The sequence below is a fragment of the Amphiura filiformis genome, chromosome 11 (genome assembly GCF_039555335.1).
Source record: "Amphiura filiformis chromosome 11, Afil_fr2py, whole genome shotgun sequence".
NCBI lineage: Eukaryota > Metazoa > Echinodermata > Ophiuroidea > Amphilepidida > Amphiuridae > Amphiura > Amphiura filiformis.
The window spans coordinates 63,470,123-63,488,565 of NC_092638.1; the positions used below are offsets into that span (position 1 = coordinate 63,470,123).

An 18,443-nucleotide genomic window follows, 5' to 3' on the forward strand; every position below is an offset into this window, starting at 1 on the left:
AGTCTACATGTTCTCTGTTGACAAGGGGCAGTCTTCATTGAACAGCTCTTCCTCAGAGCGAACAAACCTTTAATTTAGCAGATAGGCGAGGTCTGCTTGTTTTCTGTTGACAAGGGGCAGTCTTCAGTGAACAGCTCTTTTCAGAGCCACCAAAACTTACAAAATCAGCAGATAGGCGAGATCTGCTTGTTTCTGTTGACAAGGGGCAGTCTTCAGCAAACGGCTCTTTTCAGAGCCACCAAAACTTACAAATTCAGCAGATAGGCGAGATCTGCTTGTTTCTGTAGACAAGGGGCAGTCTTCAGCGAACGGCTCTTTTCAGAGCCACCAAAACCTTTATATTAGCAGATAGGCGAGATCTGCTAGTTCTCTGTAGACAAGAGGCAGTCTTCATTGAACGGCTCTTTTCAGAGCCACCAAAACTTACAAAATCAGCAGATAGGCGAGATCTGCTAGTTTCTGTTGACAAGGGGCAGTCTTCAGCAAACGGCTCTTTTCAGAGTCATCAGTAGACAAGGGGCGGTCTACATGTCTCATTCTTAGGTACTTTGTCCTGAAGAAGTCAGAGCTACTCCTGACGAAAGCTTGACAGTTCTAAACTTGTCCGACGGCGAACCCGCTAAAAACCTACTAATTGTTATGAATTCCCGTCGTAAAAGCCTATCCCACAACCTACTTCTTTACTGATATTTTAAAAGAATAAGTAAGCTCTGACTAAAAAAACCTGACCCTGCTGCTGAATTTGACTCAAAACCTGTTTTTTCTTCATACATTGTTTAAGTGAAATAGAACAACCCCAAATAAATTACATGTGTACCATGTATTCCATTGTGCGTTCAGTATAGTGTCGAATTCATACACAGTTGATTCATTTTTTGATATATTGTTTACCTTTCTCCTTGAAATGGACTATTCCAGTTGAAATCCATACACCCTATATGGAAAACATGACCTTAATCGCCCACACAGGGGGTGTAGATTTCAAATGGAGTTTCTATGTGGAATATTAGGTCGTGTATAGATTTCAACTGGGATAGCATAATGAACGTGTGAAGCTCTGTTCGATTTCTTTAAGTACGTCAAAATTTCAATCTTATTTTGTCAACAAAATGACGATATGACTTTAATGGCATGTCATAAAGTATTGTGGCATTGACCCTACACCTATGTTTCAGATGGACATTTTATTTTTGAAAAGACCATTATATACCAGTGACATACAATACATAAAATATAATTTGTATAGCCATCTTGCATATGTACTTGCTCAATAAGCATTTTGTGCAAAGTTTATTACATACTTGAATGGGGTTCTTTTTTAATGGACTTTTACATTTTACATGTAAATTCTATCGAGATGAAGATTAGTGGAAGCTGGAAAGGGAACTAGACCCTCATTTTAGGCATTTTTAAAGGCTCATAAAAAAGAACCCCATACAATTGTGTGACAAAATTTGCATTGAATGCTATGTGAGTAAGTACAAATATAATTAAATACTTCTGAAGAGGGAGCTATAGCCAAAACAAAAAAATGTCATATACATTAATGGTTATGTAACAAAGGATACGCCAAGAATCAGCATACAAAATTATATATATTTTATGCTTTTTGGTTTGACACAGGTGAGTGCAGAGCGTGGTTTGTCATGGCACAATGCTGTACGACTGTGGAGTGATCTCGTTACCAATGAGGAAGGCTTTTATATCTCACAATTGGTAAGTTGATAAAACAGTGTGGTAGGATGAGAGAATGAAATATATCTCGCAGTTAGTAAGTTGTCATTGGGGCTGTGTGGGAATGAAATTCACATAGGTTAATAATACTTGGATGGGAACGCATGTGCCTGTGCCCTTTGAGTGTGCCTGACTTTGGTCGATGCCAGTACAGTATTCAAACCCCACGATCTCCCGCATCTGGGTCTATCCATAGCGTTTTACTTGTTTTCCTGTTGGCAGTTGCCTTATTCGTCTACTGATACAGGACTTGAAAAGTTCAATTTAGTCAAACTATACCATTTTCTACCCTGATGTGGCAGTGACGTCAGTGCACATTTCATTGGGAGCGGCTTCAAATAGCTAGCATTCGATTAAGTGTAAAAGTCAATGAATTCAGTGAAAGGAAAATTTAATGTATAAATTTTCTGATAAACCTCTCATCTTGGGAGGGGTAGAGTGGGATTCGTAGAATAATCTGTCTTCTCCCAACAGACAACACTCAATCCATAACTCATCCCCCTAAGGCCCCCATTACCAGTAAACCAACTGACAATATTCAGCCCCAGAATCAGTCTCCCAAGCTCATCATCTTTGGGGATTCTATAGCCACGAGAATCGATGGCAAGCGGCTAACACGTAAAGCTACAGTAGAAAATGAAGCCCATGGGGGTAGAAAGATTCGTGAGGTATGTGAGGACATTATAGACGTTGACTGCTCTTCTGCAAACTCTGTCATCGTGCACGTTGGAACCAATAACTTGCCAAAGCAGAACACAGAGGACATCATTAAAGACGCAAATGAACTCGAAAATACCATCAAAGCAAATGTCCCATCATCAAGTCAAGTCGCTATTTCATCAATTGTAAGCAGACAAGACAAACCTGAACTAACAGAGAAGTTAGATAGCATAAATAGTCATTTACGCGATATGTGTTCACGAAACAAATGGACTTACATAGACAATTCAAACATAATTAATCTTCATAGAGATAAACTCCACCCAAATACGCTGAGGGATGAGCTTCCTTGCTACAAACTTTCAAAACTTTCTAAGAGAAGCTCACCCAGCCCTTTTTCGCAGGGCAGGCAAAAAGAACTTCAATCTAAAACCAAATCATCGCAATATTCCATCTGCAATCCCGGACTGGCTTCGCATCCTTATGACAAAGATATAGACTCTCAAAATAATGATGGGTCTAAAGACTCTGATAAACATGTTTCTAATATAAATTCTAATGATCTTACTTTATATACAAGTGTCAAATCTTCTAATAATGTTTCTAAAAATGAATGTATTAATGTTAAAAATTCACAGAAAACCTCCAACTGTGGAGAATGTTTTAAGAAGGTATTTGTATACAACTCAGTGTCTTGTTCTCAATGTTCTCTTCAGTTTCACTATGATTGTACTGATATTGACCAAATTAACTCTATTCATCACCACTCAAATTGGCTTTGTAATTCTTGCTTCACCAAAATTTGTTTAGATGAACTTCCTTTCAGTGAGGGTCAATTTATTGATCTTAAGTGCCATTTGAATAGAGGTTTAAAAATTTGTCACATTAACATTCAGAGTCTCAGATACAAAACAGATCATCTTCAAATTTTTCTTTTTACAAATAATATTGATATCTTATGTGTCACTGAGACATGGTTAACACCTGACATTGATGATAATGAAATTGTTATTGATGGATACAATTTATATAGAAAAGACCGTGTTGGTATGGAACATGGTGGTATTGTTGTGTATATAAGAGAAGGTATTGATTACAATGAAGAGGTAAATATAAGTATTGATAATGATGTTGAAGTTCTATTCACTGAAATTAATTTGCCTTGTACTAAACCAATTTTGCTTGGTACTGTTTATAGACAGCCTAGTTCAAATGCTGAGTATTTAACTAAAATTGATCTTGTGTTACAGAATGCTGTGGCTAATTATAATGAGGTTATAGTTGTTGGAGATTTTAACCTTGATTTATTTAAAAGTAACTATTCTAAAAAGGTTAAAAACTTGGCTAAAAATTCAAACTTTACTCAATTGATCACTGAAGCTACAAGAATTACTCCTAAAACAAGATCTTGTTTAGATCTTGCTTTTGTAACACATCCTGACATGATCACTGCTCATGGAGTACATCATCTTGGCTTGAGTGATCACTCATTGATTTATGTAAATGCGTAAAAGTAAGAAAATTAAAAACCCTCCTAAATTAATTAAATCTCGCTCATATAAAAATTTCAATGATGTTGATTTTATTAACTCACTTAAAACTAAAGACTGGGATATAGTTAATAGTTACTCAGATGTTGACTCTGCCTGGGCAGTCTGGTTTGATATGTTCAACGAGGCATGTGATAATCATGCCCCAATTAGGGAAAAGAAGATTAGAAAAAACAAACATGAATGGGTAACTACTGACTTCCTGAAGCTCACTAAAGATAAAGAATTCTATTATAATAAAGCTCATAAAACTAATGACCCCCTAGATTGGGATAAAGCCAAAACTCTTCGCAATAAAGTCAATAACCTAAGTAAAAGTCTTAAGAAAAATTACTACAACACAGAGATTGAAAATAACTTGCACAATTCTAAGAAATTATGGAAAACCATTAGGAAGGTTATTCCTGGTAAAAATAAGAGTTCAGTAGCTAAAATTAAAGTTAATGATAAAGTCACTACTAATGACAAAGATACTGCTAATGTTTTTAATGATTATTTTACTACTATTGGCTCAAATCTAGCTAGTAAATTTAATTCTCATGATGAAGATGATAATAATATTCAAGTCAATAATTTGTGTGTAAATCATGATTATAATGCTGCCAATAATGATTGTAAATTTAATTTCTATTGCATCTCTGCTGAGTATGTTTTTGATCAAATTTGGAATTTCTCAAATAATAAGTCTCCTGGACTTGATGATATTGATGTCAAATTATTCAAAACTGCCGCTCCTATTATTTGTAAATCACTTGCGTATATATGTAATCTTTCTTTAGCTACTGGTGTTTTTCCTTCTGATTGGAAAAATGCAAAAGTTGTTCCTATTTACAAAAATGGTTGTAAATCTAATGTTGAAAATTATCGTCCAATTTCTGTGCTAAGTATTGTTTCTAAAATAATCGAGCGTGCAGTTCATGATCAAATGTATTCTTATTTGTCTGTAAATAATTTTCTAAACCCATCGCAATCTGGGTTTCGTTGTCAATATTCAACTGCAACAACAGTTATTGATGTTGAAGATTTTATTCTTATGAACATGGATGAGGGAAAGGTAACTGGTGCCATATTCCTTGACCTTAAGAAGGCTTTTGACACTGTCAATCACAGTCTTCTTCTTAATAAGCTCAAGAAATTTGGCATCAGGGACTTTGAACTCAACTGGTTCAAATCCTATCTCAAAAATAGAATGCAGTCAGTAAAAGTAGGTAGTTCCTTATCAGATTTAAAACCATTAATTAACATTGGAATTCCACAAGGGTCTATATTAGGTCCTTTATTATTTATTATTTTTGTAAATGATCTTCCTGATAGTGTTATATGTAAAACAGTAATGTATGCTGATGATACGTCATTACTTGTTAGCTCATCAGATCCTTTGTGTCTTCAAAACAGCCTCAATCTTAACATGTGTAAAATTGCTAGTTGGTTTAAAAAGAACCACCTCACTCTGAATATCAGCAAAACAAAATTGGTGCTTTTTGGTACCCCACAAAATCTTAGTAAGTACCAAAATATTTCTTTAATTTATGATGATGAGACTATTGAGAGAGTTGACAATTTCAAATATCTTGGTATTATTTTCGATAGTCACATGACTTGGTCACATCATATTGATTCAATTGCTTCCAATGTTTCTAAACGTTGTGGTGTTATTCGTCGTGTTAAATATTATCTTCCAAATTATATTCTCAAAAACTTGCTGATTCTCTTGTCATGCCTCATTTTGATTATTGCAGTCATGTTTGGTCCAACTGCTCTCTTACTCTGTCAAGCAAGTTACAAATTCTCTTGAACAACCTTGCCAGAATTATTCTTTCTGTTGATATCAGAACTAATATTGATTCAATGATGTCTTCTCTCAAGTGGCTCAAACTAGATAATAGGTGGAATAATCATATTCTTATTATGTTATATAAGTGCCTTACTGGTAGAGCTCCTGATTATCTTTGTTCCAAATTTTCATTTACCAAATTCACTCATGATCATAACACAAGAGGTACTTCCTCCAATTCACTTGTTGTTCCTCAATTTAACAATAACTCTGGTAAGAGATTGTTTCAGGTGAGAGCAGCAAATTTGTGGAATAGTTCTGTTGATGTTGACACTGCATAATAACTATATTTCCTTGAGCCTAAGTGAATTTAAATCAAGAGCTCTCACAAACCCCACTGTTCATTGATTTTCACTTTTATATAATTTTTCATGATTCTTGTAATTTCTTTATAATGGGTTTGTATGTTTTCTTGTAATATTGTGTAATATTTAATTAAATTACACCCTGTATGTCACAGGGCCTCCAAGAATAACAGTGCTCTTACACTGAAGGAGCTACCCTGTATAAAGAAAGTTGAAATAAATAAATAAATGGTGAACACAGCTTCATACAAGCCGTATATTCTAAATAAAAGCACAGTACTTAAAAATAGTAAGATATGTCAATCTGTCATTTATCAATTGTGATTGCATTTCATTTATTTTTGTTGCAAAATTCATCAATATCATCAACAGAGTAAGAACAAGAAGAAAACAGCCATTCTGGTGAAGGCAGGCACCACACAAAATGCCCTCAAGAAACAACTGATGCACATATATCGACCCAACACCGGTCAGCAGTTGAGGATGGAGACGCTACCCAATATTAGGAGAAAATACCGTAAAGTGAACATTCCAGACGAGGCCCAAGGTCATTGGCAGATGCAGTATATGGCAGCGGAGACGCAGTGTACTCATGCCTATTGGTAGGTTATATAGGGTACACAACTTATAAGTTCCCCCCAAATACTTTTTAAAATAAATCGGAAAATATTGGACAAAATGCAAACGTGTAAAAAGGTATGGTAGCCTTATTTGTTTTACACATGGACCAAATTATAGCCTCACACGTCATTGCGTTCAGTCACAATGGTTCATTATGTAAAAAAAGAGACCGTTTTAAACAGTATTAAAATTTGCATCTGAGTCCATAAGAGTCAGCTCTCAAACAATGCAGCAGGCCATGTCTATTCATGTGTTTGTTAAAGTAAACTGGACTGCTTTTAAAACGGCCTCTTTTCTTAAACAATTAACCATTGTGACTGAACGCAAAGACGCACTCTCAGGCCTGATCCAAGCAGGTCTTTTCACAGGTATTGCAGTTTTTCTTGTTTGTCCTGAAATCAGACCTCTACTCATATGCCCGTCCTATCCAGTTCATCTTGTTGTATAATAGCTTTATTAAATTGTGCTTCACAACAGTACCTTGAAATCCACCTAGCATTTTGAAACAGCACAAATATATGTTTAGAGTTTTATAGACACCTATAATACTCCTGCCTCTTTGGCCAGTGGCTCTCTATGAGACATAAAATGCTATTGAATTATTGAAGAAAATTGTGTTTTTTTTTTATAATCTCGCATAATGAAATAAATCCTTAGTAAAACTTTGATTCCATCTTATTGTCGCAATCTATTCCATACAGGAAGGAGAGATGTAGGAAAGTCTCATTAGGTCTGAGCTGTGAGGTTGGACTAAGACGGCGTACTTACTACGTGCTGGGAGGCTCCGTACTGAGTGTATGGAGTAGGGTGGAAGCTATTCTTAATGCACAGCCTGGCTCCTTGTCCAAGATGCAGATCATACGCCTCAGAATAGATGACGGTTCCAAAATCGTTGGTAAGAATGAGATTATTTGTAGCTGGGGTTCCCAACAAGTGGTTCACAACCCCATTTGGGGTGGGGGTGGGGTGGGGGTGGGGTTCGGAATGTGGGGTTGCAAGATTATCCAGCAATAGAGTGGGACATGTGATACAATTTTAACAAACAAATTATTTACTCGGAATGGTGGGAAAACAACCTCAATATGGAAACTGGCTATTCCAGTTGAAATCCATACACCCCTATGGAAGACATGGCTTTCATCTTCCACACAGTGAGTGTGAATTTCAAATGGGGTTACTTGAATGGGTGACATTGCCTTAATCTCCCACACAGGGGGCATAGATTTTAATAGTGTGGAAGATTAAGGGCATGTGTTCCATACGGGGGTATAGATGAGTTGACTTCTGACGTCAATGCCTGGCAGTATGCGCACGCATCATCACAATTTCCATTGTTTTTTGCCTGGCATTATGCGCGCATCATATTTTGTTCAGGGCTCAAGTTTTTAAAACTCCTGCCACATCACAATAAGGCTATTGAACAGTGTAGTGGTTGCATTGTGTTCACCCAAGCATATTGATATTACCAGTCTGTTGCCTTTGTTGATAAACATTGAGGTCACCTCATATATAGGAATTTCAACTGGTATAGCCCAGTACAAAACAAATACAAACCATTCATATTTGAATGGAATAGTACTATACATAGTCACCCAAAGGAAGCAGTTATGATTTATGTGTGTGGGTGTGTGCATAAGTGTTTGCCGGCAAATGAGGACAGGCACACATGATATTTCACATTTGAACCGTGGACCTGTCTGCAACTTTATCATTCTCGCAAAGAGGTCCACAAATGTCCACAATTGCATGTATAATGCATTACCAAGATACATCCTCTGTCGTATAGATGTATTTGTCCACAGATGTCCACAGTTGTATGCATAATGCATTTGCAAGATACATCGTCTATCGTATGTTAGATATACCGTCTGCTATTGCTAGGTGAAATATAATTTGTACACATAAACACAGAAAATGGCTGAAAACATCTTGAGCATGTCGAGTGAGTATGGATTCAGACGTCCGTGTTTGCATAGACTGTGTACACGTTCGGAGGTGATTAAATGTGAGGATATGTTGTAGTAGTATAACTCAAACGTTACATGTTGTTCCTCCTTCCTTTCAGGCTTGCTGATTCCAAGAAACTGCATAGCGACTCTAAGAAAAGGACTAGCAGAGGGAGCCACCACATACACCGACACCTTCACATGATGGAACAACTCAATACAGGCTTTATCTCATAGACATTGAATGAATAAGTGCAACACAGGACACATTATATGCAGAAATTGATCTATTGCTGTCAGTTTCATGATTTTAGCAGCTGGTAATTTGGTAACTCTCTGTAGTAGATAGGAATGCCTGTAACCTTACAGGTTCTTGATTTTGTCAACATTTTCTGATAAAATCAATGTATTTTGTGACAATCAGATAGAATAGTGTATTGGAAAACTCAAGGAAAGTTGATCCACACAGGATTTTTATCTTGATTATCTGCATTTTTGCAGCAGTTACTGATTTAATACAAGGGTCATTCAAAATGTTATGCATTTATCCATGTACAACATTCATATGAAGTGGGATTTATTAACGCCTAGTCTCAGGTGAGCAGTTCACATCCAATTGCAACCAAACTTAGGCCAAAACTGCATTATGGGAGCTTTCATGTAATGGTAGGGTTCAAGGTCACATGCTCATTTGAATCAATGTGATTTATATGATTTAAATCAAGCGACCCTGCCAGAAATTGCATAAACATGTAACCTATAAGAATTCATAGTACAGTAGTTGATTTAAAACAACAGTCATAAGACTTACTATTTGCAGAGCTGTGGTAGCTTGAGACCTGCATCTACAGGTCTTCTTTAGCCACTGAAGAGATTATTCCACTTGACTTGCCTCTTGACTACCAGGTATTGATTGGTTTTGGTCAAGTGACAAAATCTTATAAGAATTCAGTTATGGGGATAGAGGTGCAATTTTGATTGACCCTTGTATATGATATTACAATACTCATTCTCAGGTAGATGATATTGCTTGTAACTAATACAAAGTATATCAGGTATTAGCACATGTTCATATTGGGCTATTCCTGTTGAAATCCATACACTCCCTGTAGAAGACATGACCTTAATCTCCTACACAGGGGGTGTAGATTTCAAATGGAGTCACTCTTTCAGGCAACCCCATTTGGAATTCACACTCCCTGTGTGGAAGATTAAGGTCATGTCTTCCATATGGGGTGTGTATTTCAACTTTTCACACTCCCTGTGTAGAAGATTAATGTCATGTCTTCCATATGGGGTGTGTGTATTTCAACTTTTCACACTCCCTGTGTGGAAGATTAAGGTCATGTCTTCCATATGGGGTGTGTATTTCAACTTTTCACACTCCCTGTGTAGAAGATTATGTCTTCCATATGGGGTGTGTGTATTTCAACTTTTCACACCCCCTGTGTGGAAGATTAAGGTCATGTCTTCCATATGGGGTGTGTATTTCAACTTTCACACTCCCTGTGTAGAAGATTATGTCTTCCATATGGGGGTGTGTGTATTTCAACTTTTCACACCCCTGTGTGGAAGATTAAGGTCATGTCTTCCATATGGGGTGTGTATTTCAACTTTTCACACTCCCTGTGTAGAAGATTATGTCTTCCATATGGGGTGTGTGTATTTCAACTTTTCACACCCCCTGTGTGGAAGATTAAGGTCATGTCTTCCATATGGGGTGTGTATTTCAACTTTTCACACTCCCTGTGTAGAAGATTATGTCTTCCATATGGGGTGTGTGTATTTCAACTTTTCACACCCCCTGTGTAGAAGATTAATGTCATGTCTTCCATATGGGGTGTGTGTATTTCAACTTTTCACACTCCTTGTGTAGAAGATTATGTCTTCCATATGGGGTGTGTGTATTTCAACTTTTCACCCCCTGTGTGGAAGATTAAGGTCATGTCTTCCATATGGGGTGTGTGGATTTCAACTGGAATAGCCCCTTTCACAGGTGAGAATGTATAAAACAGCAGAATATTTTGGTATAATGTGATATGGAAGCTTTGCTTTTCAAATCATGCACAGTGTTGCTTGCCTTTGCATTTGCACAAAATGATCATGACTGCGCTTTAAAAAATATGCTGTAACATAACAGAGGCAGAGTTTGTATGGCATTTTTGTCTCATAATGTGACATTTTTGCATCACCCGTTATTTTGGGGCAATAGGTATACCATGAGCTTTTGAAACTATTATGACAGTTATACCCAATGGCCACTTATATTACTGCCCATCTTCCTAGGGTACTAAGACACTGCTATTGTCACAAATGTGATGGGTGGAACCAATTGGGTACATGGTTTAGTGAATGTAAAGGGGACCAAGTAGGTACTTGTGTAGTGGACTTGATTAGTGTATATGGTGGTAGATGGGAAAACTGAAATAATATAAAGAAAGTGATGTACTCTTGTAAAGTGGCTAGTGTGACGGGTTATTATATCTGAAAGATATGGCTATCAAGTTACTTTTTTGGTAAATCCCTTAAGTCTTTGTGGTCGGACCTCTCATGTCATCAGGCCGATACCCACATCATTATTTCAAATGCGCAGTAACAATGTAGTTAAACAATGTGCATAGCGGCGATATGTCAAATGACGACATCTCGGTACCCGCAAAGGCTTATGGAATTTACCAAAAAGGTTAGGTGACAGAAGTGTCTTGGTGCCAAATTGGATGGTGCCATGGTGGGTATAAGTTGGTCATTAGGACAGTGCACCTGCTGGCGCCGCCTCGCTGTCGTAATGTTACTGAATTAGAAGCAGAAAGTGAATTTCCAGTTCAGGAATAAGTCATTATGTATGGCTGACAAGTATCATTTTGAGCTAAAAAAAGTACCTTTTTTCCAAAAATCAAGATTTGATACATTTTTTTAAATATTATTGGTGTAGAGGCCAGTATTTTCATATGTTTTGTTAGATTGTATGGTAAAGTATACCTTGGATTAAATGCATTTCTGGTCAAATCCATTATAAAGTAGAAAAGATAGGGAAAGTCTTAGAAATCTTATATATTTTGTGTTCATTTTATTTTATTGTTTGTTTTTTTTGCCAACAAAGTGATTTGTTGAGGTGATATCCAGATAGGCTTTCTGTCTTTTTAATTTTTTTTTTATTTAAATTAATTTAAATTTAAATTAAATTGAGAAAAAAATGATGTTGAATGCGTTTCTAGAAGGAAAATAAATTATAAAAAGGAATTGTTTTTTTACACCCCACAAATGCTACTCTCCGGTATAGATTTTGGCAACTTTCTTCAGCGGTCTTCCGATTTGGCCAATTGAATCATGTCATCATTACTTCGGCACCTCATTCGCCGATGAAACTGTGTAGCAACACAGGAAAAGCAATCAAACACTGCTGAAGGACATTGCCGAATACTATAGTCACAATGAATTCAAGCGATTTATGTTCAATTTAAGGTGACATGGGACTCTTTCACTACTTTGTTTAGGCAAAAAAAAAAGGTGTGTCTCAAAGATTGCGCGCGTATTTGTAAAATTGCGCGATTTGAAAAAAAATGCAGACATTTAAAAAAATGATTCAATTTTTTCTGAAAAAATTAGGCAAAAATCAGATTTTTTTTTCTCAAAATACCATAAAAATTCCAAGTAAAAAAAAAATCGCATTTTGCATTTGCTTTTCCTTGTGAGCTTTGAGACCTTTTTTTTTGCCTTATCTTGCCCTTATCAGATATGAATCACTTAAAAAATACCTTCGTTCATGGTGTGTTAATTGATGTGAAGAAGACAGCAAAACTGGCAGCAAGTACTTCAATCATAATTGACATCAGTTCATGTAATTTCTCAAGAACCAGTGTTGGTATATATTTATTTATTTTCCCCCAGTTGTGACAAACAGACAATGTTACTGCAGCAAGATCGTGAGAAGATTAAGCTTTAAACAATGCTTATCATTTGAGCAGACTTTTTTTTGCAGCAAAGAACCAAAAATGGTAGAAAATTGTCACTATCGTCTGGGCTGTACCAAGCAGAATTGCTTTGATATAGTTTGCTGGTATGGTCCATCGGGTACTTGAATTATTGATTGTGATTTTAGAATGAAATGTTTTATATTTGACCTTCAAAGTGCAAATATCTAAATAATGCTTTATATAGGGTCCACAACTTCTATGTTCCCCCCTAAATACTTTTTAAGATAAATCAAAAATTTTTTGACAAAATGCAAAGGTGTAACAAGGTACTGGTAGCCTTATTTGTTTTACATATGGACCAAATTATAGCGTCACACGTCATTGCGTTCAGTCACAATGGTTCATTATGTTAAAAAAGAGACTGTTTTAAACCGTGTTAAAAGTTGCATCTGAGTCCATAGGAATCGGCTCTCAAGCAATACAGTAGACCAGTTCTATTCATGTGTTTGTTAAAAAAAACCTGACTGCTATGGACTTAGGTGCCACTTTTAAAACGGCCTCTTTTCTTACACAATTAACCATTGTGACTGAACGCAATAACATGTGACGCTATAAATTGGTCCACGTGTGTAAAACAAATCGGGCTATACGTACCTTTTCACATTTTTACCGATTCGTAAAATATTTTTGGACTTATTTTAAAAAGTATTAGGGGGAACTTATAAGTTGTGGACCCTATATTACGAAGATGTAATTATGTACAAAACATAGAACAAATATTTATTTGTGAATCTGACATGAATTTGTTTAACTGTTCAATTGATGTTTCATAATTTAAAAAAATCTCTTCAAACTATTTACCCAGATTCCATCCAGAGGGTGCCAGATAGCTGCTTATGAATTGGGTTATTCCAGATGAAATCCATACACCCCCTGTAGAAGACATTACCTTCATCTTCCACACAGGGGTGTAGATTTCAAATGGATTCACCCATTTAGGTAACCACAGTGAAATTCTTACTCCCTGTGTGGGAGATTAAGGTCATGTCTTTCATAGAGGGTGTATGGATTTCAATATTGCCCAATTCCAGAAGACTGTGACTCATTTTTCTTCATTATTATTTAAGGTGACAGAATTTGGAACAGAATAACAGCTGTAGTTTGTTCGGTTTGTAATTGGCAAAAGAAGTAAGAATCATAACATTGTGTATTGATATAGAATGGCTTGCACGCTTATTCGAATTTACGCGAGCGTGAGTTGGGACTTTATTGATGCGTGCAGTAACGAAAACCAATAATTTTCGCAATTATGATTATTAGGGAAAGCCAAATTTTTGTCCCTGCCAAACAAAGTTTGCATGACTTTCAATAGACACAAGCACACTTGGTAAGACCCTGGTGTAAGGCACTACTCCTGATTCCAGAAAAATACAGCACTACTTTTTTTGAATTAAAAAAATATAATACTGTTTTGACAAATTCATTAGTTAGTTAAATGTCAATAAAAGACCTGTTTTAATATTTTTGTAATTTGAGGGAAAATTGGCCAAAAACATGAAACTTGCAAGTGTAATGTGCAATCCTGGGGGGGTACTCAAATTACATTTTGACAGGGGTGTGCTGCAGGAACTCTGAAACCCTATGTTACCGTAACCAATATTTAGGGATTTCTTGCCTTAAAACATGGCCGATTTGACAGTATAATTGAGCAGTATTTTTCTGGAATTGGGAGTAACATTTTTTAAAGTTGTAAAACCACATCATGAACATGAAAAATGTTGTCAATCATAATGTGGTAAATTCAATTTCTGTGAACAGATTTTTATAAATCTTTTGTAAGATTGAGAGCACAAGATGATTTTGTAACTAAGAATGCCTCTGTAGCCAAAGGCTTAACCCCTTGAGAACTCATGTTTTTATTTTAGTATTCTGAGTGACCAAATAAACTTTTATAATTATTTAAACCTATTATCTCAACACAAAATTAAGATGAACCTCAACTTTTCATCACAACTTTGACCTTCATCGGGAGACTGGCAACCCAAGTTTGGGATCAGTGACTTTTGGACGCTTGACCCCAAGACTTGAACGCACACTCTTGGTAACTTTGCCCCAATCTTGGTTGAGTGATGGTTGGTTGACTCTGATGCAAATTGACTCCTTCATACCACTTTCAAAGTATCTTGTATCTCGGGCAAGAAGTTGGGCTTTGTCCACTCCAAGGTCAAATTTGTGACAGAAAATTTTAATTATGTCTTAATTTTGTGTCTAGATCTCTACTGAGGTTTAAATAATTAATTATGAAGTTTACCCGAAAGATGAACTTTCATGCTAATTAAATATTGCTTCTAAATATTTAAGCTCAATCCTCTTCAGACCTACCATCCTTCTTATCATACTGCTGATTGGCTCAATAAATCATGATAGTTGTCTTGTAACCAATCACCAGGTAGTACTCATGGGGTTAAGCCTCTTCAGCCCTACCACCATTCTTACCATGGTGTTGATTGGCTCAATAAATCATAATAGTATTCTTGTAACCAATCAGCAGGCAGTAGTTCTCTTGGGGTTAAGTTTGTCTCCTACACAGCTAGTTTGTGTCGGTCTGACACTCCTAACAAACATGTATGTTCGCGATAGCCACATACAGTCTGGCCCGAAACTAGGGTTAAGTCTCTTCAGCCTTACCACCATTCTTACCGTGCTGCTGATTGGCTCAATAAATCATAATAGTTGTCTTGTAACCAATCAGCAGATAGTACTCATGGGGTTAAGATTTGAATGAAAGTTTTCTAAAGATGCTTCGTTATCACTGTAGTACACATTTGTAGTTTTAAGATGTCTGAGAAATGTGTTGACTTGGTAATCATTCAATTTGATATCACAGTAAGTAATATGCATCAATGTTGATATTTTTTGTATAAGAGTAAACCATTGTGAAGAATATGATCATTATTTATTTCATACATAATAATGTACCAGAAATGTGTGTGTACTGATTGTGAAATGTGTGACATATCCAGGCTTGCAAAAAAATGAGCAAATTGGAAAGCTCCTTCCTGTGGAATTTTGGCATTTGGTTACTTTAGTTGAAATCCATACACCAGCTATGGAAGACAGGACATGGGTAGCCCCCACCCTCCCATGGGACATGGGTAGTCCCCAATTATGGAAATCCAACCACTATCCAAGACATGTCTATAGTGAAAATTGACTTTGACTTGTTTTACAATTCTTCATTATATTATAGATCTGCTGTGTTGCATCCTTATTTTGTGGAAGGAAAATTGCCACAAGAACCTTTGCAACATAATTGGATTTCCTTTGTGCAAAATAGATTGAATATGATATACAAATATTCCTGGGCAAATATTGACTGCTTATGAGGGAAATGGTCCAAAATACCTACCCAAACTGACTGGGGGCTGTGGGCTTACTATTTTCCTGAGAGCAAAGCTTGAGGGAAAAATAGTAGGCCCTGGATCCTCAGTCAACGATGATAGGTATTTTGCACCATTTCATGAATAAAGAGCAGTTGATATATTTTTTATGTAACACAGAAAAATGTTTCTGAATCCTGTCATTATAAGCTTAGGGCTACAATTTAAAGAGCTTATAGGCCAGGCGTGGTCACGGCTGATCATGGACATGGCCGAAGCATGTGCCTATCATGTCTATATTGTTACAGAGCTCTATGAAAAAAGTGTTTACCGTACTCGCTGAATCTGTGAAGGCTTTCCTTGACTAGTTTCAAAACTAAACTGGAATTGCGACGTAAATATTACAGACTGAGTTACTCAATTGAAGATTTACCGGCTTAAATCACCACACAGTATGTCAGTGCTGATAAAAAAATATGCGATGCAGGGGGAAAAGTTCCCATAAAAAGGTACTATTATATCCTTCATTCATAGATTCTTGTTCATTGATTGGTTAAAAGTGTGTCACATGATCAAAAATAAACACACTATTCTGTGAGGAAGTGCAAAAAAGTACTATTTACGTCCGTAAATAAGTACCTTCAAGCCGTAAATAGTACTTCTGGATATTTACTATTTACGGATAGCAGCATACCCACGTCGCAGTCCATAAAGCATAACAATAACATTGAACTTCGACATTGACTATGAGAGTATTTTGTTATTGCCGAGAAGCGACAACACAAAAATGGCGAAATATAAATCAAGCTGGAGTGGGCTGCTACTGCTGTTCAAAGATTCACGATTTCAGCTGTTTAATTTGAATTGTTACCAGTTCTAGCACAGGAATATGTTTTAGACCAACACAGTCAGATTCACAGCAATACTGACATGGTAAGCTTAAAAACAAACACTGACAGTGCGAGACTAGTCTTGGTCTTGGACCGCCGGCCGCCTAGCCGGCCTAGTGCCGTGCGTACGGAGGCCTATCCCGATGCATGATGGCATTCGAGTTTAGGCCTACATGTAAATCTTTTTATATGTACATCTTTTCACTAATCTTTGTACAAATAATCTATGAATGAAGGCAAAGTGGAATGAAGATACAACTTGAACAAATATACACTGACAATGAGTAAGCTTAAAAAACCATGAACACATGGACCGCCTAAACCGGCCTACCGTGCAATAGGTCCTAGACCTAGGCCTTTCTCGCAACATGTGGAGTTTTCTTGTAATCTTTTAACCAATCCATGAACAAAAAATCTATGAATGAAGGATATAAAACAAATATATACTGCCTTCATTCGAGGTACTGGTTAAAACTATGGTCCCTCGCTGAGATCAATAGTACTATTGATCTCACCTCGGGCCCCTAGTTTTAACCAGAACCTCTCATGGCAGTATATATTTGTATATTGACCAGCTATAAAATCATCGCTGGTCAATAGTACTTTTTTATGGTAACTTTTTTCCCTGCCATGAAATAGCGGGGAAATAGTATCAATATTTCACATCGTGTGATGTACTATCCACCAATCAAATGATAGATATATTTTTATGTGTTACATAATAGTACTTAACTCCAACATCAAAAATTTGCTGTATGATATATGTGTAAGTGCGTATTTTGCCAATCGTTGTATCAAAGCAGCGCCCCCAACATCATCACATTAAGACAATGGAAAAAAAAACCTGTAAATTTTACATTTTTGCATTGCTTTGTAGCTATCATCATCATTATTGGTGTAAATAACATCAAAATGTGACATTAATAGCCAAGAGATACTGTTTATTTAGCTGTTGAAGTGAAAAGCTTATCATTTTGAGAAAGAATCATGCTTGTAATATGCCAAAAAATAGTTACATTTGCTTGTTGCATCACACAAGGACTATTTCATATATTGAGCCAATCAGTGACATGGTGAGAATAGTGAATAACTTAAAATTGCTAAGAGTTCTTAGAGCTATGTTGTGATTGGTTACTCTGATGATTATATTATGTAACTAACCAATCAAAGCAATGTTAGAAAGGCAGTAGAGTCCATGGGGTTAATACACTATGTGATTAGTTACTATTTGATGGAATATAAAATGTGTGATGGTAAAGTGTGATGTGCCCGATGTTATGAGGTTAAGAAGGAATATAAGAAGATCAAAATGTTAAATCGAGTTGTTACAACTTAAAGCCACAGTCAGAGACATTTTGCTCAAAATTGTATGCCCAACTGCTCCACAAATTGATCAGTAATCATAAATAGTTCAATTTCTCATGAAATATGTAAAATAATTCCTTCTTGAATTGTCTGTCCATTTGCCATCTGCTGTAAGGCAGTCCCTGCTTGAGCTCCAAAACCCTTTCCATTTCTAAGATATATTGCCATATTTTTTACAGTGTTTAACATTTGTAGCGCACAAATTTGAAAATTAGTCAATTAACTGTAGAAGGGGACAAGTGTC

General features: G+C 36.3%; 1 protein-coding gene and 1 long non-coding RNA gene across 3 annotated transcripts in view; both read left to right on the forward strand.

The window, feature by feature from the left end:
* The window catches only part of LOC140165128 (protein strawberry notch homolog 1-like), a 36,064-nt gene extending 25,922 nt beyond the window's left edge, over positions 1-10,142 (forward strand). For both annotated transcript variants that reach the window (XM_072188562.1, XM_072188563.1), the window contains exons 22-25: positions 1,624-1,716; positions 6,456-6,685; positions 7,406-7,599; positions 8,770-10,142. In XM_072188562.1, coding sequence (XP_072044663.1) covers positions 1,624-1,716; positions 6,456-6,685; positions 7,406-7,599; positions 8,770-8,855 — 603 coding nt within the window. In that variant the 3' untranslated portion in view covers positions 8,856-10,142. The remainder of the gene's footprint in view (positions 1-1,623; positions 1,717-6,455; positions 6,686-7,405; positions 7,600-8,769) is intronic.
* Positions 10,143-10,290: 148 nt separating this feature from the next.
* On the forward strand, positions 10,291-11,561 carry LOC140165130 (uncharacterized). Its single transcript, XR_011860630.1, has 2 exons — positions 10,291-10,351; positions 10,592-11,561. It is a non-coding gene; the product is annotated as an uncharacterized lncRNA (long non-coding RNA).
* Positions 11,562-18,443: the final 6,882 nt, after the last annotated feature.